Here is a 22806-nt window from a genome sequence, read left to right on the forward strand (position 1 = left end):
ATCCATGTCCAGGCAGTAGGCACACAGACCCGAGAAGCACAACAGTTGGTCAAAACACATTCAAGAAACATAGACAGGTTATAGTCATAATAAGAGTATCATGTAAGAAATTCTGTACAAGTGTACATATATCTTACAGCAATTCAGAGGCAACGCTGCCAACTAAAAAAATTCTTACAGACTCCTGAATTGTAATTCCTATTACTATACTTGGTTGTAATTCAGAGTCATACCGTTTACTGCTATTGTTAAGGAAACAAATGTGAAAACCTCATATCCTCCAATGCACACAAGGTCTGATCAATTCTTTCAACTTTTCTGCATTATATTGTTGTACCCAGATAAATAATCTCGTGAGTACCATCAACAGCCACACAGGTCAGTTCTGCATGTTTTAACGGGATGTACAGAAGGCAACAAGAGAAAGGTATATCATACCTGTTTGGAATTTAGTAATATGATCAAAGAAGAATGTATTTGATGAAAATTGACGCTGTACATCACTTGTCGTGACAACTAAGAAACTCAATTATACAGGGGTACACTTGCTCCACTGCCTGCGCTCAAAATATGTATAGAAATTACATCACAATGAAAGCAGCTGTAGGCATAAAAAAAATAATAAACCAATTATTTGTGTCAAACAAATCCTTGATTCAAAAGAAACAGCAGTGTATAAGTAAGATAATTAAAAATGGACGAAAGATCAAAAGTCTATAAGGAAAAAACATGGTAAGAGTAGATGAACTGGAGGAGAAAGCCACAAATAGAACAGAAAGCTATGAGAAAATTCATGTCTGGGACATCCAGTAAGGCCATAACCAATTAATTACAACATAAAATTGAGTATGTTATTATTTTCTCAACAACAGTTTTGTAATATATAGGGAAAAAAAAAAAAAAAAACTAAGCGAGCAAGTTCATACCAGTCTTCCTCCAACCAAATCATAATGAGCATAATGTGGGCCTCCGGGTTCTCCAAAAATTCTATATGTAACAAGGTGCTCGGGAATCAGCTTAACGGTTTCTGCTCCATAAAAAGCCTTATAAGAACATTCACATCTTGAAAAAACACCACAGGCAAATAAAACATCTACATCTAGGATTGAAAAACACCTTTCACGGCTTCAGGTGGGCAAATCAGATCCTGGTCTCCAGCAATAGCTAAGATAGGGATGTTGCTTTTGTGTAGATGGTCCTTGTAAAAAAAGGTCCCATTCCTGTTACATAAACCACGCTCTCGAAATGCTGTTGTGAGCTGCAAGAGAAGTTTTGCGGGTATGGTACCTGCCAGTTGTAATGGTATCAGATGCAGGTTAGTTATAATATTTATTAGTTAATATATAATTTGCTTAACTAGAGAATAAAAATTTATGTTCACTGCATATACCAGTCTTGTTCGGCACTATAGTAAGTTCAAAACCCAAATATCCTACTAAAAGTGACAATGTCCAGAAAGTACATCTAGCAGGATTACAGCATTTTCCGCCTCTTAAATTTAATGAAACCAGTCAAATCACCACTTCTTACTCATTGTATCATTCTTTAATTGTTTATTATCTTACCCTCCTATCCGAGTCTTCAAGGTCCAAAGACCTAGAGCCTTTATTTAGTGAAAACAGATGAATTATTTTGTTTTTGATAACCCTATTTATCTTAGCATGCTTAAACTAAGTTATATCATTAATTCTGATCCATCTGAATATCCTCTCTCAAGATTCTGTACAATAATATGTATAACGTGCAATTCTTAATATCACTGAAAATGGAGCCACTAGGATGGTTATAACTACCAGATAAGCATTAAAAAGGGGCATGTCAAACAGAGGTTCTGGTAAGAGCACAAAACAACCAGCATATGAAACCCATTTGATTAGTCCAAATATTGTGTATTCTACGAAATTTGACACTTATAATACGTATTAGAAGAGAGGATTTCTCATTCACACCTCCTTAAGAGAATAAAAAAGGCTATGGAATTATTCAATATTTGCATGATGGTATTTATCCAATGGTCAAGCTGCAGGCTCAGGATCCTTTTAAAAATATCAACTGTGTTTTGGAAATTAAATAGAATACCGATAACCACTGAAGTAAGTAATCAATAGTTCGCAATTTCACAGGATTTTTCAAATGATAACCCAGTTATTGATTTTCACTACTGGTTCCAAAGTGAAGTTTACTTTCTAAAGAGCATCCAAGCACTGCTAAGAAACTATATCCCATGCGACGTCACAAAAAAGCCCTATGCACAACCTTTTGGTCACAATGGTTGTGATACCATGCAAGAAACAACCCTCCCAAAAGTTTAAGTTATTAAGTAAATAGATGAATGATTTTAATTTTTAATGGATAGGAATACTTACAAAAGTTATTCAAGACCAGCCTTTTTAATAAATCTGGATCCATCATGTCCTCAGCTGAAATCAAAGTATTTAACCATGAGAAAACTTTTGGTGGATGAGATGAAAGAGGATAAGCTGCTGCCAACATTGCCCCTAAAGGAACAACAGGGACATTCAGAGCCTGTGCAGGATCTGCCTGTTTAACAAGTGACCAAATTTAGTACGAGAGATTATGGCAAGTGTTAGAGAATAGTATAAATCATTAAAAATTCCTCGCCCACAAGCTTAAGCTTTTGGGTTGAATTGGTTTTTTACATGGTATCAGAGCCTCGTGTTCCGGATTCGATCCTCACCGCCCCCCACTTTCTCTTGTGGAATTTTCTTAGAACAGGTAGGTGGGTCTGTGCTTGTCCACCCTTCAGGATCAGTGGGCTCTCGTGTGAGGGGGCGTGTTATAGAATAGTATAAACCATTAAAAAGCCCTCACCCACAAGCTTAAGCTTTTGAGTTGAATTGGTTCTTTACAGCAAGTTAACCACTAAATTTGTGTGGGAAATAACCAGACACTTACAAGGGGTAAGAGTAACTTAAGAGTTGATTTGGATGATGTGTAGTCCAGAGATGATGCCAGTGTAACTACTGCAGCCAACCTAGGTTCTTTTCCTTCAAAACCTTGAATGAAATGATAACATATGCTAAGTAAATAACTTACATATTCATTCTATACATGTTTAAGCAGATTAATGTAAACCTAGATTCTATAAAGGGGTAATGCTACTTGCAAACCTAGATTTTACACCTCTATGTTTACAAGTAATACTCGCTATTAGGTATTGACAAATTTTTTAAGAAGTTGCTATCATCGCTTATAGAAGAGCAGTTGTTATGGCAAAATAGAAGGGTAGAAGAAGTTTTGGAGTAGCATCATTTTATGAAAGAAAGATTATCTAGCCTGTCATCCATCTCCCAGTAGATATAATTCAGATCGATCTTACTTTCATTTTTTTTTTAAAAAGGACTCAAAAACTCCATTGTTTGACTTTTTTGCTACCCCTTATTCAGAAGCCTAATTATGCACAAAGTTTACTAATATACCAGCCTACTACAGGAATTTCCAAATCCAAATCCTACACCTTTTCCCCCAACCATTAGAGAGTTATTGGACATTATAGTTTAGACCATAACGAATCTCAAATAAAAGAGTATAAAATTAAGAATATGACAATAAATCAAAGCAAAATGGTTAATGATCAACTGATAGTAACAAAAGCTGAAAACGTACCAAACCGTGACAGCATTGAGTAAAGCAAGATACCACCCATGGAGTGTCCAATTGCAAGCAACTTTCCATCTTTTGGCTTGCTTTCTTTCATTATGTATTCTATCTGTATAGGTAAAACCAAAAAGTCACATCAGGGATATGTAGCCTGAGAAAGTATCCTGTACATGATAGAAAAAAGAAAGGGATCACAAATGATACAATTGTTAATCACTGTAACCAAAGTAAAAATCAGTGATGAATGTATAACTTTCCAATATTATAAGATGTCACCTCACCGCGGCAGGAACATCTTCTTCCAAGTAATGATCGAAGTCCCAATCATACTTCACTATCAAGTCAAGTTGCTTCTGAAAATCTTCTATTGTAGAAGTAAACCGAGTTTGTAGATCAAATAATTGAGGAGAAACAGATAGCTGACCTTCCTCAATAATATTTACTAGCTTTTGACTCAGATCAGTTATTTGACTAGTAATACCAGAGTTTTGCCTTGTTTCCAACAAACTTGAAAGTTTTCCCCTTACCTCATTGAACTGTTCATATAATGGAGAATCCACCAAAAGTTTTGAAATCTGATCAAGTAATTTGGCAGACATGACCTTCGATTGACCTTCACTAAGAAACCCAGAGACTCTTTCTGACAAACGCATAAAAGTCTCTGTCAACCTTGCCACCAACTTTGATTCATCCCAAACAGTAGCTAACTTAGTTAGGTCTCCTTTGACAGCCACATTCTCAGTTTCTAGTCCTTTCGAGGCAGAAATATCAGGTTCAGATACAGCAGAAAAAATGTTATTCAATTCTTTTTTCGAAGCCACAGCTCCATTGTTTGCACTTTCCGAAACAGCTTCCATCTTTTCAGACATTACATGGGCAGACCGTTCAATATCTTCGGAATTTGAACTACGAAGACTCAACCCAGCTCCTCGTACTTCAAGAATCCAAGTTTCAAATCCCTGACTAGACATGTATCGTGCAAATGATGACTGCAGGATATATATCATGTGTTAGTAGGAAGCCTGATATATTAAACCAGAAAAGAAAAATGCAATAGTCAAGAAAATACAACTAACCAGCTATAATCAGGCAGCCAGCATCATTCTTTACTCAAAAATATGTTAATTGCATAAAATAATATGGAGGAAAAATAAAACTTTAGCCAGAACGATATGGGGGAAAGCATAATATAGAATCAAAAGATAAATCTATGTACCAAAAAAGAAAAAGAAAAAGAAGATATATCTTCGGTGCATTCTTTTAAGGGAAGAGGCATTAAGCATTTTGCTATCAATCTGCATTTTAAAATAGGACTTTAGTATCAAAAAACTCAAAATCCTTTGGTCCCTATGTTCATAAGATCTTATATTCATAATTCATAATGTTAAAGGAAAATATTGGGGTGCGAAAAACAAGGATAAAAAAGTAGGCAGTTTACTATACAGGAATAAAAGGATATGCATAAAAATAAGTCATGACATCAATTCAGAGACGTAATTGATTTGATTACACCATGTCTGAGAGACTTGCTTATGTTTGAATCATCCAATCGATCAAATTCAAATACCACTAAAAATTTCTTAGGTTCATAGTTGCCCACCAAACCCCAAAACAAGTTACTAAGCACAAGAAAATCATATTCCAAACGATGATAAAATACAAGCACCAACTGATTTTGAGATGTAAAAAACTGAAAATGAAAAGAGGGCAACCAGGTGTAACCGGACAAGCAGACTCAAAGGACAAACTATATACAGAACAGAAAGGAACAGAACAAAAACACACACAATGCACAATTACGAAGGAGTAAGCTAAGAAATTTCTAGATACAAAAAAAATTACAAGAAAAATGGAATGAAAAAAAAAAGGTTGATTACCTCAGGGGAAAGGTCATATCCAATGGCGTTAGTCCCCACTCCTGACAAGAGCAACAGAGGGTGATTCCTCGGAGGTACCTATGAAACGAGTATTGTATTCTATTTCATTTCTCAGAAAACGTAATCAACATATGTGTGTGTTTGCGATTTGGATGAAGAGTTCAACAATCCAAACTGAAAAAATAAAAATAAAAAAACAACCTGAGGAGGAGGGTGGTAGCGCCAGAGGGCGAGCCTCCAATCGGAATTGTAGAGGGAGACATAGTGAAGCTCGTCGGCGGTGCAAACGGAGGGCTTATCTACGGCGTTGGAGAAGGCCCTGAGACGGAAGGGTGCGGTGGCGCGTGGGAGGGATCGGAATGTTGAAGAGGCTTTGCAGAAAGCAGAGAGTATATCGGATTGAATGGTTACCATTTTCGGAAACACAAACAGCGTCGTGTCCTGTCCTGTCAGTATCGTTGATTTCACTTCCTTCTATCTCTTAACACCTTTCTTCATTTCTCTCTGTAAATCTTCAATTTTCCATTGTCAGAGTCAAATTGTTATGTCGGTTCAAATTCTGGATCAACCAAAAGAAGAAGTCAGTTAAAAAAATATACTAGTTGAATATCTTCTTAATATATCTCATGCGGCGCATGTGTGTAAGGAGCAAAGATGGTTACACTTACACCAACTTTTATATGCGTTATAACTTAAATCCAATAACATTTTAAACAATAAACTCTTAAATTAGGTTTGCAAAAATGAGTCAATTCATCGGTTTGGCTTGTAATTCGGCTAAAATTAGTCGGGTTAGATTAAAAAAATTGAGTTAGTAACTTGAGTCAGCCCGACTCGTTTCAGCTTAAAAAAAACCGAGCCAACCCACGGGCCAAATGGGTTGGCTCGAGGTTATGATTTTTTTTTAATATAAAAGTATAAAAATTAATTAAGGTAAAGTGGAAAGCTAAAACTTAAAATTCCAATTTCAAAGACTCAAACGAAAATACTTTGCAGCTGCCTATAAGTCCTAAATAGTGCATTAAGGATCTTTTTTATAGTATGTGTGACAGTGTGAATGTGATGTCAACTGTCAATAAGTCCAAGTTCAAATGCAAAATTTTCTATGGTTTATCTGTATAATATCTTTGTATTGAATGAATTAATAATTTAGGAAAAAAATTTAGAAGTTATAACATCAATGGAAAATTATTTTATTTTTCTATTTTTTCGAGCCAAGTTGAGTTTTCTGCCTAGTTTATTTTTCGAGTCAACACTAACTCGGCTCGTTTTTTACGGGTTGAAGGCAGATTGGGTTGGGTTGAGTTGAGTCGGGTTGGCCCTTTTTGCCAACCTTATCTTAAATTGCAATGGATAAAAAAATATTAATAATATAAACTAATATTTATAATGGAATTAACGTTATGGAGAAATTATCTTCTGTATCGTAAGACGGCATTATCTTGCAGTTAAATATTAAAAATAAAGAGATTAATATTTTATTATAGAAGATAAAATTATCTCATGTACGTATATAAAAATATGAGGTTAATTGAGACCATACGAAGAGAAGAGAAACAAAAAATATATGAGCCTCACGTACTTTTATATATATTAAAGATAAAATTATTTCTTATAACATGAGAAATATTAATCTTCAAAATACATAATATTTTAGTAAAAATTTCAATATAAAAAAATAGAAATTTTTAAAATACCTTTTAATTTTTAGGAAGATTATACTTAGAACCTATATTCGTTTACAATCTCTTGCAGTCATATATTAACTGTTGATTTGCACCAATCTATGGTTATCATTTATTGCGAATTAATAATTAATTAATGAATTTGATTTACAAAAATAATAACAGTTGATTGATGAAAATCAACGGTTAATATATAGTTGTAAAATATTGTAAACGAAAATAGGTGGTAAGTATAACCTTTTTCTTTTATTTTTAACTTTAAATCTTAAAATGAAGTTATTTTGAAATAGGAGATAATTTTATGTCATGGAATAAGAAACACTTTTCTCGTTTATAATTCTATGTTGTGCGTGTTTTTTAATTGAGGATGTGACTTTTTCTTACGAGTTGCTGAAACATTTACTTTTTTTAATTAAATCTTATCATAAATATTTGAAGATTCATTCTTCGGTAAACCTTTTAAAATCAAATTTTTATCCAACAAAATGAATTTTTATTGTAACTAACTAATCATAAATATTTCACTAACTCTTCCATCACTAGTGCTCAAATTTAAAAAAAATTATTTAAAAAAGGTTTGAACAGTGATTGTTCTAAACTTCTATTTATGATCGTTAAATAGTATACAGCCATTATGTTAGTGTATGAAAGTCTACAAATCGGTTCTTGAGTAACGCAGCAATATAGGGAGGGGAACAATAAATGTGTCAGAAAGTGGCGTGTTTAGAGAACTGGGCATCTGTTTAATTAATTATGGAATGCATCACTCATTTTAATTTAAAGATTTTTTCATAAAAATTAAATAAAAAGACTCCAATAATAATTTATTCAAGTAATTATAAATTTATTATCCTAATAATAGATATCAACTTCAGAATTTTATAATCACATTGAATATAGATCCGAGTGAGCTCGAATCAAAGTAATTAGGTATAAGCTGTAAAGGAAAAAAAAATTAGAAAGACCTAACCACAAGAAAATAAATAAAGAATGAGAGTGAATAATAAATCTCACAATTATTATTTAAAGTCAGTACAATGAAACATGATTTTTGGAAAGCATGCAATAATTTATCAAAGGGAGGCGAAAGCGTTCAGTGCGGGATGATTGGCCTTCTGTCATTGTTATCAATCCACTTACAATCGGCAGGCTCGACATGAAACCTGGTGAACCGGTTGTTTGATTGGTTTAAAGTATTGGATCAGTTATGAATTAGATTCGGTAAAAATCGATTCGAATCAATTGGGTTTTGTAAAAAAAAATGATGACCCAACCAGGTTATAAAAATTGGTAGGTCATGTATTTTTTATTAAAAAAAATCAAAAATTAAAATTATCTTGTCTTTTTCTAAAAAATTATGGAAGTTCTTTCAAAAAATTTATAATTTTGTTTGCTAATAATATATTTTCTTACAGTGATCTTAAATTTTAGTTTCAAAAATTAAAGTAATTTGTATAAATTAAATTAAGAGAAGGTGATATATTGATTTCTTGCAAATTCATTTTTATAAGAAGAGATATTGATAAATTATTAAACATGGTTAGTTGAGAATATTTGGTAGAAGATTTATATGTGATTATATGTGATTTCTTTACAATATATTATGGGGAAATCACTCTTCCTGTCACGGTGGAAGTGATTTCCTCCTGCCACATACTCACCGGCATATTTTTTTTAAAGATGGCGGGGTCCACCTTGTTTTTGTATTAGTTGCAAACTCTCAAATTTTGCAATCACAGGAGAGTTGCAAAGCCCATATATTATATGTGATTATCATATATGATTTTTTTTTATTGCTAAAAACGGCTATATATATTTGCAGCTCTGCATAACAATTTTTTAATATATTTGAATATTTTTATATATAAAATATAAATTTTTAGGGAAAAATATTTCTCCAGTCACTAGAGATAAAGTTATCTCCAGTGAGCTCCGAACGACGTCATTTTGGGTTATAAGATTAAAAATTATAATAATTAAGACTAATATAACCCTGCAATATATTAAAATTACAAAAATACCTTGATTTCCATTCCAAAACAACGTAATTTTGGACTCACCGGATAAAACTTATCTCCGTTGATCGGATAAATGCTTTACCCCAATTTTATATACTAAATCAGTTTCAAGTAATTCACTGATTGAATCAATAATTCAATGCGCAGCTGGGTCAGCTATACTTCTCAGTGGAATCCCACTCATTCACACAGTGGGATTGGCCATTACGTTATTCACTGAGAAAAGTTAAAAAAAAAAAACAAAAGAGTAGCAGCATATGCATGAAACGGTTCCATAATGCTTCCAAAAACACTTCTACATCTATCACGTATTATTAACAAATATTGTGGGTGCCTATAGAGCAGTTCATAATCGATTTTAACAAAAATCGATCTGAACCGATTTTAAACGGTTAGATTTTCAAATCGAACCGGTTTTCTTTTTTTAAAACTGATTTTTAATTTTCTAAACTCGTTGTTATTCCTATGTTCCAGATGGTCCCTTTTTATTCCTTTCCCCCTTCATTTCCCCCTCTTCTTCGTTTCCTTTTTTTTTTACTTATATATATATATATATATATATATATTATTACTATTCTATTTTTTTTTAGTTTTTTATTTTACTTTTATGTTTCTTTTTTCAACCTTTTGTATCTTTCATTTGGGTTCATCTACCACTGACCTCAATTAATTTGGAATAAAGGTGTTGTTGTTGTTGATGTTGATGTTGGTTTAAAACCGGTTACAAAACCAGTTTACGATTTAAAACCGGTTTTAATTCAAATCCGGTTTGAAATCAAAATCGATTATGAACCATAAACCGGTTATCAAGTTCAAAACCGATTTTTTAACAAATTCAAAATCGGTTTTTGATGGATTGTGCTATTTTTAAAAGTAGTCGTTTGTTTCTACCGGTTACAGTTAGTATGACGTGGATTTCAATGGTATCACCATGCTTAACATGGTGCCATTGAAACGACCTATCTGCACGTATTACTTTCTGGTGGTGAATGAAACAATAACGATCGGGAAGACGTAACCCATCTGGCTCCCTCAACATTTCCACTTTATCCCTCAACTTTTCCACTATATCTGCAGCATTCATTTCTACTGTTATTTTCTCATCTGTTCTCGTCATGCTCAAATTTTTTTCCAACTTTTCAGACCCTCGGCCACTACTACTGCCACCCGCTCCCGCAAATGATTGTACTGCCACTTCAATCTCATGATCACTTGAAAACCCACAATATCACTAGCATTCGTGGTCAATGTGGTAGTTGTTGCTTGTTGGAGGACAACACCATACTGGTCCTGGTTCGAATGCTGGTAGAATCCAAAAAAAAAAAAAAAAAAAAAACCCACAATATCTAATCAATTGATGATCATGCAATTTCATGCAATATTTCACCCACTTCTTATCAGGATTTGGGTGACTTGCACTCAACAAAATGTTGTGCTCTCCCAACATCTCCTCCCTGTTTTCCAGACGAAGAATCCTCTCCTTCAGCCCCATAACTATCTCATCGAGGCCTATCGCCATTTGAATTTTACCTCTGCCGGCAAGTCTTCTCACTGTGAGCAAGATTAGTGCTGGTGGTGGTGGCTGCAGCGGCAAGTCGACACCCGATAGCAGCTCTTCTAAGTCAATGGTTTAGGTGGCATAACCCCTCTGCTAGTGGTGGTAGCGGGGATGCCTATGGTGATGGTGGCAGTAGCTCGACACTAGACGCCCACTCTTCTATCTCATTCCAATTTATCATTGTCGTTGGAGGTGGCGACTTTTTTGCCTGAGATATTTCAAAAACATCCTAATTTGATTTATGTTTATTTAATAAATTAATTGGAAAGTTGATTATGAGGTGGGAGCGTTTGGTAGAGGAGGAATTTCTTTTATCCGAGAATCACGATTAATATGATGGGAAAGTAAATTGTCCGAGAATATTACCAAAAAGTTATTTGGTAGACCAAATTTTTTCCTGAAATGATAGGTCAATTTTGCTGATGTTATGTTTGTCGTGATTAGTCAGTGTCAATTTTGTCACAATTTTCGCATATTCCCGAGAAAAACAGAATACCACCATCTAGGCAGCGGATCTACAGAAACACTAACAAGGAAAATAACACGGCAATAGTATAACTACTACAGTATCGCTACTTTTTCCAACTGCTATTAGGTTTTTTAGTGGAATTTATTACAATGGTAAAAATAGACACATTGAACATGCAAAAGTTCGTTACATCGAAACCATGAAACAACACAACGATTTATTGTCAAGACTCTAGTGGTAATTGCGCCGTTTCTGTGGTGCAGTTGCTGGATCCATTAGTATGACGTGAATTTCAATGGTATCACCATGCTTAACATGGTGCCATTGAAACGGCCTATCTGCACGTATTACTTTATGTGTGTGAATAAACAAATAACGATCGGGAAGACGTAACCCATCTGGTTCCCTCAACATTTCCACTTTATCCCTCAACTTTTCCACTATATCCCCAGCATTCACTTCTACTGTTATTTTCTCATCTGTTCTCGTAATTCTCAAAATAATTTCCAACTTTCCAGACCCTCGGCCACTACTACTGCCACCCGCTCCCGCAAATGATTGTACTGCCGCTTCAATCTTATGATCACTTGAAAACCCACAATCTCTAATCAATTGATGATCATGCAATTTCATGCAATATTTCACCCATTTCTTATCATGATTTGGGCGACTTGCACTCAACAAAATGTTGTGCTCTCCCACCATCTCCTCCCTATTTTACAGACGAGGAATCCTCTCCTTCAGCCCCATAACTGTATAATCGAGGCCTATCGCCATTTGAACTTTACCTCTGTCGGAAAGTCTTCTCACTGTGTGCAAGATTAGTGCTGGTGGTGGTGGTGGTGGCTGCAGCGGCAAGTCGACACCCGATAGCAGCTCTTCTGAGTCAGTGGTTGTAGGTGGCAGCAGCCCCTCTGCTAGTGGTGGTAGCGGGCATGCCTATGGGGATGGTGGCGGCAGCTCGACACTAGACGCCCACTCTTCTATCTCATTCCAGTTTATCATTGTCATTGGAGGTGGCATTTTTTTTGGCTGAGATATTTCAAAAACATCCTAATTTGATTTATGTTTATTCAATAAATTAATTGGAAAGATAATTATGAGGTGGGAGCGTTTGGTAGAGGAGGAATTTCTTTTATCCGAGAATCACGATTAATATGATGGGAAAGTAAATTGTCCGAGAATATTACCAAAAAGTTATTTGGTAGACTAAATTTTTTCCTGAAATGATAGGTCAATTTTGCTGATGTTATGTTTGTCGTGATTAGTCAGGGTTATTTTTGTCACAATTTTCGCATATTTTCGAGAAATACAAAATACCACCATCTGGGCAGCGGATGCTCCAGAAACACTAACAGGGAAAATAACACGGCAATAGTATAACTACTATAGTATCGCTACACTTCCCAACTTCTAGTAGGTTTTTTTGTGGAATTTATTACAATGGTAGAAGTAGACACATTGAACATGCAAAAGTTCGTTACATCGAAACCATGAAACATCACAACAATTTATTGTCAAGACTCTAGTGCTAATTGCGCCAATCTGTGGTGTAGTTGCTGGATCCGATAGTATGACGTGAATTTCAATGGTATCACCATGCTTAACATGGTGCCATTGAAACGGCCTATCTGCACGTATTACTTTATGTGTGTGAATGAAACAATAACGATCAGGAAAACGTAACCCATCTGGCTCCCTCAACATTTCCACTTTATACCCCAATTTTTTCACTATATCCCCAGCATTCACTTCTACTGTTATTTTCTCATTTGTTCTCGTCGTGCTCAAAATAATTTCCAACTTTTCAGACCCTCGGCCACTACTACTTCCACCCTCTCCCGGAAATGATTGTACTGCCACTTCAATCTCATGATCACTTGAAAACCCAGTATCTCTAATCAATTGATGATCATGCAATTTCATGCAATATTTCACCCACTTCTTATCAGGATTTGGGAGACTTGCACTCAACAAAATGTTGTGCTCTCCCAGCATCTCCTTCTAGACGAAGAATCCTCTACTTCAGCCCCATAACTGTCTCATCGAGGCCTATCACCATTTGAACTTTACCTCTGCCGATAGGTCTTCTCACTGTGAGCAAGACTAGTGCTGGTGGTGGCAGCCCCTATGGTGGTGGTGGTGGCTGCAGCGGCAAGTCGACACCCGATAGCAGCTCTTCTAAGTCAGTGGTTGTAGGTGGCACAACCCCTCTGCTAGTGGTGGTAGCGGGGATGCCTATGGTGATGGTGGCGGCAGCTCGACACTAGACGCCTACTCTTCTATCTCATTCCAGTTTATCATTGTCGTTGGAGGTGGCGACTTTTTTGGCTGAGATATTTCAAAAACATCCTAATTTGATTTTTTTTATTCAATAAATTAATTGGAAAGTTAATTATGAGGTGGGAGCGTTTGGTAGAGGAGGAATTTCTTTTATCCGAGAATCACGATTAATATGATGGGAAAGTAAATTGTCCGAGAATATTACCAAAAAGTTATTTGGTAGACCAAATTTTTTCCTGAAATGATAGGTCAATTTTGCTGATGTTATGTTTGTCGTGATTAGTCAGTGTCAATTTTGTCACAATTTTCGCATATTCCCGAGAAAAACAGAATACCACCATCTAGGCAGCGGATCTACAGAAACACTAACAAGGAAAATAACACGACAGTAGTATAACTACTATAGTATCGCTACACTTCCCAACTGCTATTAGGTTTTTTAGTGGAATTTATTACAATGATAGAAATAGAAACATTGAACATGCAAAAGTTCGTTACATCGAAACCATGAAACATCATAACGATTTATTGTCAAGACTCTAGTGTTAATTGCGTCGTTTCTGTGGTGCAGGTGTGGTGCAGTTGCTGGATCCATTAGTATGACGTGGATTTCAATGGTATCACCATGCTTAACATGGTGCCATTGAAACGGCCTATCTGCACGTATTACTTTCTGGTGGTGAATGAAACAATAACGATCGGGAAGACGTAATCCATCTGGCCCCCTCAACATTCCACTTTATCCCTCGACTTTTCCACTATATCCCCAGCATTCACTTCTACTGTTATTTTCTCATCTGTTCTCGTCGTGCTCAAAATAATTTCCAACTTTTCAGACCCTCGGCCACTACTATTGCCACCCGTTCCCGCAAATGATTGTACTGCCACTTCAATCTCATGGTCACTTGAAAACCCACAATCTCTAATCAATTGATGATCATGCAATTTCATGCAATATTTCACCCACTTCTTATCAGGATTTGGGCGACTTGCATTCAACAAAATGTTGTGCTCTCCCAGCATCTCCTCCCTGTTTTCCAGACGAAGAATCCTCTCCTTCAACTCCATAACTGTCTCATCGAAGCCTATTGCATTTGAACTTTACCTCTGCTGGCAGGTCTTCTCACTGTGAGCAAGATTACTGCTGGTGGTGGCAGCCCCTGTGGTGGTGGCTGCAGCGGCAAGTCGACACCCGATAACAACTCTTCTAAGTTAGTGGTTGTAGGTAGCAGCAGCCCCTCTGCTAGTGGTGGTAGCGGGGATGCCTATGGTTATGGTGGCGTAGATCTCGAAAAGTTATGTGTAATCAAAAAAAGAATTACCTGATTTGGATACCCGAGTCAAAAATTATAGCCTTCGAAAGTGTTATGATTAAATTATTATTATTTTTGAAAAAAAAATATGACACGTGTCAACACCTGATGAGTGACGCCTAAATTAGGCGTGATTGCCTCTTGAGTGGCGCCAAATCGAGGCGTCTTTATTGACGCCCAAATTGGGTGTCATATTGTGCAGTAAATATGTAATTATTTTCAAAACTGTAATAAATGCGTAATTAATTTATTAAAAGGGATTTGAATTTGTCATTTAACATGACACAACAAACTTTCCTACACACACAATATTTTGTGGGACCCACAATTTTTGAAGAAAAAAGAAAAAAACAGAAATTATGGCACGCAAAACGAATCTCTATAACATTACACAATCACTTTTCCTACAACATAACTCTTATAAAACCTTTATTAAAAAGCATTAAATTAATTTTGTTTCTCCCTCCCTGCATAACAACAAAATGAACTTGGAGCTGAGTTTTTTTTTTTTCTTAAGGAGATAGACCATGTTCCACCGTTATGGTCGAGACTCAATATACCAAATGCACCTAATAGGACGGACAAATATTTGATTTCATGAAGTATGGTGTTGGTTGTTGGTGCAAAACGACGTGGATTTATGCCATGGTTTCTTCCTTTTTTAAAATGTTTTTCATATGAACTTAAAAAAGCAATTATTCGTCTCAAATCTCAATAGCTTCAAGTTCAACTCTTTAACTGACAGCTAAATAATATTATTGTTTGCCTAAGTTATAATCGTAAATTCACCCGTCCAATCATTGCATTTAAACGTTTATATTTATATTTTTTTTTAAATGTTGTTATACACGTGCCTTTTGTGGTTGAAACTTGAAACCATCGTATCATCCCTCATTCTCATTTAGGACCTGTTTGGTGTGATGTATAAGATCTGATAGTATAAGCTTATACTATACGTTATTATATTTTCAGTTGTTTAGTATGACCATCGTATAATATAAGCTTATACAGCATGACCCCTTTATACATCAAAATAATGTATAACTTAATCCGGCCTAGGAGTGGTGGATTAGGCCTGATAAATGGTTGATGTATTAATATTGCTTACAAGTACAATTCTCAATAACTAATATATCATTTCAACATTTATATATTAAAATAATTTTTTTTAATATATTAATTTTTAAAATATTTGAGGATATTATCTTGTACAATATCATACCAAACGCTGGATAATATTGAAATTTAATCAGGTCTTATACTATCAGGCCTTATCCTATACTATGCACCAAACATGCCCTTAGGGCCTGTTTGGTGTGATGTATAAGGTCTGATAGTATAAGCTTATACTATACGTTATGACATTTTCAGTTGTTTGGTGTGACCATCGTATAGTATAAGCTTATACAGCAGGACCCCTTTATACATCAAAATGATGTATAACTTAATCCGGCCTAGGAGTGGTGGATTAGGTCTGATAAAGGGTTGATGTATTAATATTGCTTACAAGTACAATTCCCAAGAACTAATATATCATTTCAACATTTATATATTAAAATAATTTTTTTAATATATTAATTTTTAAAATATTGGAAGATATTATCTTGTACAATATCATACCAAACGCTGGATAGTATTAAAATTTAATCAGGTCTTGTACTATCAGGTCTTATACTATCAAGCCTTATCCTATACTATGCATCAAACATGCCCTTAGTATCTTTTTTCACGGTTGCTTGGGAGGATGGTTTAACTAATTATTTAATTAATATCATCGTGGGACTGGATCGAGAGTTCGGTATCTAATTTTTTTTTTCAAAGACGTCAATATAATGGTTATAATTTATTGATAATTAATAATTAATAATTAATAAATAATTAACGAGTGTAATCTAATAATTTTTAATAATTATAATTGTCAAATTGATGAAAATTAACGGTGATTAGGTTGGTTGTAAAAGTGGTAAATATTTCTTCTAGTAAGTATATATTTCCTCTTATTTTAAATGATGTAAGGTTATGTCATTTTAAGTGATAGAAAGAGATAGATCATCGGGATAGAGAGTGGACAAAAAAAAGATGTGAGTCTTATTTCTTTGTAAGAGGAAAATAACATAATTTGTGTTATTTAAAAAGATAAATATTTTTTTCATTTTCAAAATACATTTTAAGTTTAGTAAAATATTGATAAGAATGTAATTAAATAATTTTAAAGAGTGATATATAAAACTACAGTCATTGTAATTATCTTTACAAGCCAAGCTAGTTTCTATGATTTTTTTTTTCTCTTTAGAAGCTATTTTTTTTTTTTAAAAAAAAAATCTTTCTCACTATAATTTTGAGTTCGAAACTTCGGTTGTTTTTTTTTTTTTTTTTAAAAAGTCATAACAAAAATAAAAAAATTATTTTTTAGTAAATTTAAGAGTACTAACCTTTTATCCATAACCACGAAAGATTATAAGTAAATATTCTTTTGGGTCCTTCACAAAAAATACGATCTCATTTTAGTTTCTTACACACACAAAATTAGTCTCGAGATCCCTAACAAATTCAAAATAGACCTATTTAGTTGAAATTGTGATCCCTCACAAATTCAAAAAATACTCATATTAGTCCCTTAAAAGAATTAAAATAAGTCCATTTGAAATTTCTTAAGGACCTCGAGATTAATTTTTTTTTTTTGTAAAAAACTAAAGTGGAGATCATATTTTTTTTTGTTAGGAACCTAAATCGATATTTACTCAAAGATTATTTATTTTTCAAAAGTCTTTTCTTAAAGCCTTTATCAAACCTTTTATTTTGTTCTCTCTTTTTTATAAAAAACTTGAGGCATCTTTAATGCTCAGGTAATAAATGGACATGCTTATATTCTTTATATAAATTTTCTATCCAATAAATGCGACTCTTCATATTTAATAGACATAACTGTTCCTATCAAGCATCAAGTAATCTTATCTCACCCCGAAAGTCATTTGTCAATAATCATTTAACCCCTTCATTAATTATTAAATCATATTCACTTATCACATTCACATGACTTATTTGTTATTTCTTACGAGCGAGACCCCCTATTACGGAGTCACGCCGCCAGTCGTACGCTGCTGACGCCGTATTCCCCTGCCACTGTGCACAGACCGATAGCTTTGATGCTGTTGATAGATGGTGATAGACCTGTTGCACTCCCATTGTGATTTTGCCACGTGTATTACTATTGTCTTCCATGCTATTGTCGACTAGTGATGCATTGATTTGGGGTTATATTTCTCTTCTCTTGTAAGTTGAATTTTTAATTTGAAAATTGAAACTATCACAAACGGGGTACTCAAATTCAATTTTCTTACCAATACAAGCAACCGACGTACGAATTTATAACAAATATTCAGGATTTTGTAATATTCTTTCACTAACTTTTTATTTTGTTTTTATGTCATGAATTTAATGCTTCATATACCGTACAGAATAAAATTATTTCTTATATATATAAAAGTATATGAGATTAATAAGAGACTATACAAAAGAGAAGATAGAAAAAAATAAAATATGAACCCTGCTTGTGTATATATGTAAAAAATAATTTTATTTTATATAATAAAAGAAAAATTAAACTCTTATATTATTCAAACAATTAAATGAAATACAATTATATATATATATATATATATATATATATATATATATATATATTGGATTGGCTTTAGTTTTTAAAGCAAATTAAACGGACATTTACTCCATTTCAATTGGCATGATCAAATTATGATAGTTTATGATTAACATTCCAATATATAGCTGCTAAAATCCTTTTGTTCGAGGGGTAGAGAAAATTAAACGGACATTTACTCCATTTCAATTGGCATGATCAAATTATGATAGTTTATGATTAACATTCCAATATATAGCTGCTAAAATCCTTTTGTTCGAGGGGTAGAGAAGCAACTACGCGAAGTTAGCAGGCTTAGTCTCTCTCTCTCTCTCTCTCTCTCTATATATATATATATATATATATATATATATATATATATATATATTTTGAGATATTTCAATTGGTTCATAATTTAGTGACTAGTCCGATTTGAGACGGATTTCAAGATTAAAGTCTTAAACCTCTTCCAAAGATGGTACCGAAGAAGATCAAATACATACTCTCACCCCCACTTGCTTAATTTCTTAGCACTAACTGAACTATCATTATTTGGTTAGCAAGCTTAGTTTAAACTCAGAAAAATATTACAAGATAGTTTTCGACGCTGCTTGAAAGAAGTTTTGGTATTTCATTTGAATATTCACGTAATTTTGCTTGATATCTTCATCATGTTAAATTATATCATGCAGATGACCTTCAATCGGTTGGTCCATTAAAGCCAGCTCAAACCCCTTTTTATCATTCATGTCAGCCCTGCTGACCAAGGGTTATCAACCCTCTTTTCTTTCTGTCCCCACAGGGCAGTGTCCCCAAGGTAAGACACCAAAATGTCTTATCTTGGGATACTATCTCCCCCGGATAGCCTCTTTAAACCCCTTAAATGGGAGTTTCCCCTTAGCAACTACAACAACAACAGTGTCTGCCACCAGCATACCAGGGACTACATTGTTGTCGCTGCAGCAATGTCAGGCACCCATGGCGCTCCCCAAGGAGAGTTGATTTGGCTCGCTCTTCCATGCGAGTAGGGCATCTTCTCCCCTCATAAATACCCCTCCATCACTAGGCAAGAGGATTCATCTTATGTGTCAATCTCAAGCCCCTACACACACACACACACACACACACACACCCTCATCTTTACAGATTCAGACCTCATATTTGGGATGTCGTCGTTTAACTTGGTGTCTATCTCCGTTAGCGGCAATACCCATATAGTGATATACATCATCTCCAAGGAAATATATTGGGTTTGCATCTCTCAACGGTACACAATGAATGAATGAAAATAATGTTAAATATTTTTCGCAAAATTGACAATTCGTATGTTGAGATGTTAGTTCAAACTTCAAACTAAATACACCCATATACCTTAGGTATACTTTTCATTAATTTGGTTTAATGCGAATTTTATTTAGCTAAAAATATGGTTATGGGTTGCATTCGAGTTAAATGATTTTGCCTATATTTTTAAGCATTTCTATTTGCGATTTTAATACAGTGAGAACTCACTCACATCACAAGTGATGATTTAAAGTTCATATTTAGAAACATTACAAAGAACAATAATTTAAAATTTGCAGTGAAAAGGTTAAAAATTATTGAACTACGCCTTAATAATTTACTGGAAGATTTAGGAACAATAATACCTTTCTTGTTATTGAAGTGGACAGCGAACCAAATTAAAGCAGCTTCAGCAATAGCTTATGGAACAAGAAATTAGTGGAAATTATCTTGTATAGACATTGTTTCTTGGGTCAATCATTAATGCATATAAATGGTTCACAATATCAACAAGGCACCATGAAGTGGAGCTAGATAGTGCCATTACGTAATAAGAAAGGAAAAAAAAAAAGGAAAACCTTTTCAGCGCAATAAAAGCAATAGAAAGAAAAAACAAAATGATTTTAAAATAGGGAAGTATGTAAAAGGAGGCAAAATGATATTTACCAAATCAAGATAAGACAGTTCTAATGTAAGAGGAAAGGGACGCAGAGTGGAACAGTGACCATTTTGTCACTGTTGGCCAAAAAAATTATCAGACTGTCACGTCAACAATAAATTTTGCCAAAATGCCACGTGTCATATTTCGCTACACTGTGTAGCGAAATATGTGTGCAAATAATTCGCTACACAGTGTAGCAAAATATGCCACGTCAGAACCAAAAATGCCACGTGTCAAAATTATAGAAATTCGCTACCCTATGTAGCGAATTTCTTGACACATGGCATTTTTGGTTCTGAGCAATCTGACATGGCATATTTCGCTACACTGTGTAGCGAATTATTTGCACACATATTTCGCTACACTGTGTAGCGAAATATGACACGTGGAATTTTGGTAAAGTTTACTATTGGTGTAGCAGTCTGGTAATTTTTTTGGCCAACAGTCACACTTTGGTCACTGTTCCCAGCATAGTCACAGCTTTATACGTTGCAAAATGAAAATCTGTTTTATTGCTCAACTGCGGAAAGCTGCAGCTTCAACAGCTATTGCCATATGCTGCACATTCATTATCCCCAAAGCAGGTACTGTTGTTTCAAAGACATACTTCAGTGTTGTTCACCATTCACCAACAAAACTATTATATTATTTTCCTTTTTTATTTTAATTAATTTATATAAAATGTATTAACCTGTAATTATGATCACTATTATTTTTGGGTTAATATTTCTTATATCATAGTAGATAAATTTTATTTTTTATACGTACATAAAAGATAGGCTCATGTAAAAAGAAAAGAGAGGAAGAAAAAAATAGACTTGACATATTTTTTATGTATGTATAGAAAATAAATTGAGAAATAATAAATCCTTTATTTTTTAAACTACAACATTATTGACAGAGAGCAATGTTAAAAAATTTAGTGAGAGAACATATGCCAAAAACCTAAAACACTAATTTATATTATGGGTCTGTTTAATTGTGTTCTATTTTTTTTTTCTTACATCTGTTTTGTAAAATAGTTAATAAAGTAAGTATTTTTTATTTATTTTTTTGTTTTAAAAGTTAAAAAACAAAAAACTAAAACAAAACAACTCAGATAAGTTATCTAAATTTAATTCTAAAAACTAAAGAACAATTATAATTTTTAAAACAATTTTTACAAAATAGGCTTTATCAAACAATGTTTTTTTAAAAAATAAAAAATTATTTTTGAAAATAGAAATCAAACAGTGCCTATACCTCTATAAAAAAAATGTACTTTTCCCCCTCTAAAGACTATAAGTTCACAAATATAGTCTGAAATTAATTTCTTAGAATCAGAAATAATAATTAAGTAAAAGTTATTTTTAAAATAACGACTCTAAAGCTTAAAATCTAATATTAGATACCTGTTTGGATCATCTTTTTTTTTTTTTTAAGTTAGAAACTACTTATAAGCAGAAGTTAAGTCAAACAGATTTTGATAAAAGCTCTTATAATGAAAAATTCTTTATTTTATAACGAAGAAAAATGTTAAAAGCTCGTAGGAAGAGTTTTTTTTACGCTTTTATAAGTTTTTCTTAAATTGTGTGTTTTTTTTTTGAATTGAAGAGCTATATAAAGAAAGGAAATTTTCTTGAAATATGTGCTTTTAAGCTAAAATTTTATGTAATCACCAAATACTTTTAAATTTTATTAATTTTTTTTTAACTTTAACTTATAATTAGCTTCTAGCTTTAAAAAAAAGATGATGCAAACAATTTTTAGGTCATATTAATCGAGAACAACACTTAATTTTGAATTACTTTATTTTACATTTAAATGAATTTATAATTAATATTTTACATTTAAAACCGATTGGATAATATTTTTAAACTAATGCAATCAAACATGTCATTAGTACTGACGTGACTAGTGCCGTCACATATCCTGACGGCACTGATGCCATGTCAGCACCACGTAGGCAGTCTGTTACCATAAAATTTTGGAAGGCCGTAACTTTTGATTCGAGTATCCAAATCAGATGATTTTTAGATGACGAAGAAGAGGACGTCAATCCCTTGGGGATTCTAAACCAGGGACAGAATTGGGAAGTACGACCTGAAAATCAGTCCACTTTTCAAGCTATCGAGATGCAAATTAGCATTCCTGACTTTGAAGTCTATGATCATAATACAATTTGTGATGATGATCTGTTATGCAATAACAACTGATTTGACATATTTTATCTCCCACAAACATAGTTCAAATTTGTAACAATGGTACCACAATCATAAAAGCGTTTAAATCCAGAAGCTCTTAAGTTCTTCCGAACCAACACATTGAGCTGCAGCACATGTCATTGATTGACACATTTTATCTATGTGAATGATATTATTTAATTCCCTTTCTTATTTTTCAACTATCCAACAATAACAA

At 33.7% G+C, this 22806-nt stretch overlaps 2 protein-coding genes across 5 annotated transcripts; both read right to left on the minus strand.

Annotated features, from left to right (window-relative positions):
• Positions 1 to 80: 80 nt before the first annotated feature.
• On the minus strand, positions 81 to 6054 carry LOC133300966 (uncharacterized). Of its 4 annotated transcripts, XR_009750117.1 has the most exons (10): positions 5700 to 6054; positions 5499 to 5576; positions 3903 to 4610; positions 3628 to 3730; positions 2917 to 3017; positions 2367 to 2541; positions 1117 to 1287; positions 927 to 1027; positions 439 to 557; positions 81 to 318 (listed from the first exon to the last, which is right to left on the minus strand). XR_009750117.1 is itself a non-coding variant. In XM_061500552.1 (9 exons), the coding sequence occupies exons 1-9, from the start codon at positions 5910 to 5912 to the stop codon at positions 501 to 503; spliced, it is 1707 nt and encodes a 568-aa protein (XP_061356536.1). In that variant the 5' UTR covers positions 5913 to 6054; the 3' UTR covers positions 81 to 500. The 4 variants fall into 4 exon arrangements, 3 of the variants coding, with proteins under 3 accessions (XP_061356536.1, XP_061356537.1, XP_061356538.1); XM_061500552.1 differs by having other exon boundaries at positions 81 to 557; XM_061500553.1 differs by having other exon boundaries at positions 81 to 557; positions 2367 to 2537; positions 2913 to 3017.
• A 5405-nt stretch (positions 6055 to 11459) lies between these two features.
• Positions 11460 to 11933, minus strand: LOC133300957 (uncharacterized). The gene has a single exon (XM_061500544.1). It carries the CDS (start codon positions 11931 to 11933, stop codon positions 11460 to 11462), a length of 474 nt encoding a protein of 157 aa, XP_061356528.1.
• Positions 11934 to 22806: the final 10873 nt, after the last annotated feature.

This window comes from Gastrolobium bilobum, unplaced genomic scaffold (assembly GCF_033153095.1).
Source record: "Gastrolobium bilobum isolate Gb01-03AN ecotype WA unplaced genomic scaffold, APGP_CSIRO_Gbil_v1 utg52110, whole genome shotgun sequence".
Classification (NCBI taxonomy): domain Eukaryota; kingdom Viridiplantae; phylum Streptophyta; class Magnoliopsida; order Fabales; family Fabaceae; genus Gastrolobium; species Gastrolobium bilobum.

Coding starts and splice junctions, on each gene's coding strand:
- LOC133300966 (XM_061500552.1), bottom strand. CDS start 5,912: ATGGTAACCATTCAATCCGATATACTCTCTGCTTTCTGCAAAGCCTCT. Junction 2,542..2,916: donor TTAAGTTACTCTTACCCCTT/GTAAGTGTCTGG, acceptor CTTGTTAAACAG/GCAGATCCTGCACAGGCTCT. Junction 1,288..2,366: donor GCTGGTCTTGAATAACTTTT/GTAAGTATTCCT, acceptor TACAACTGGCAG/GTACCATACCCGCAAAACTT.
- LOC133300957 (XM_061500544.1), bottom strand. CDS start 11,933: ATGGTGGGAGAGCACAACATTTTGTTGAGTGCAAGTCGCCCAAATCAT.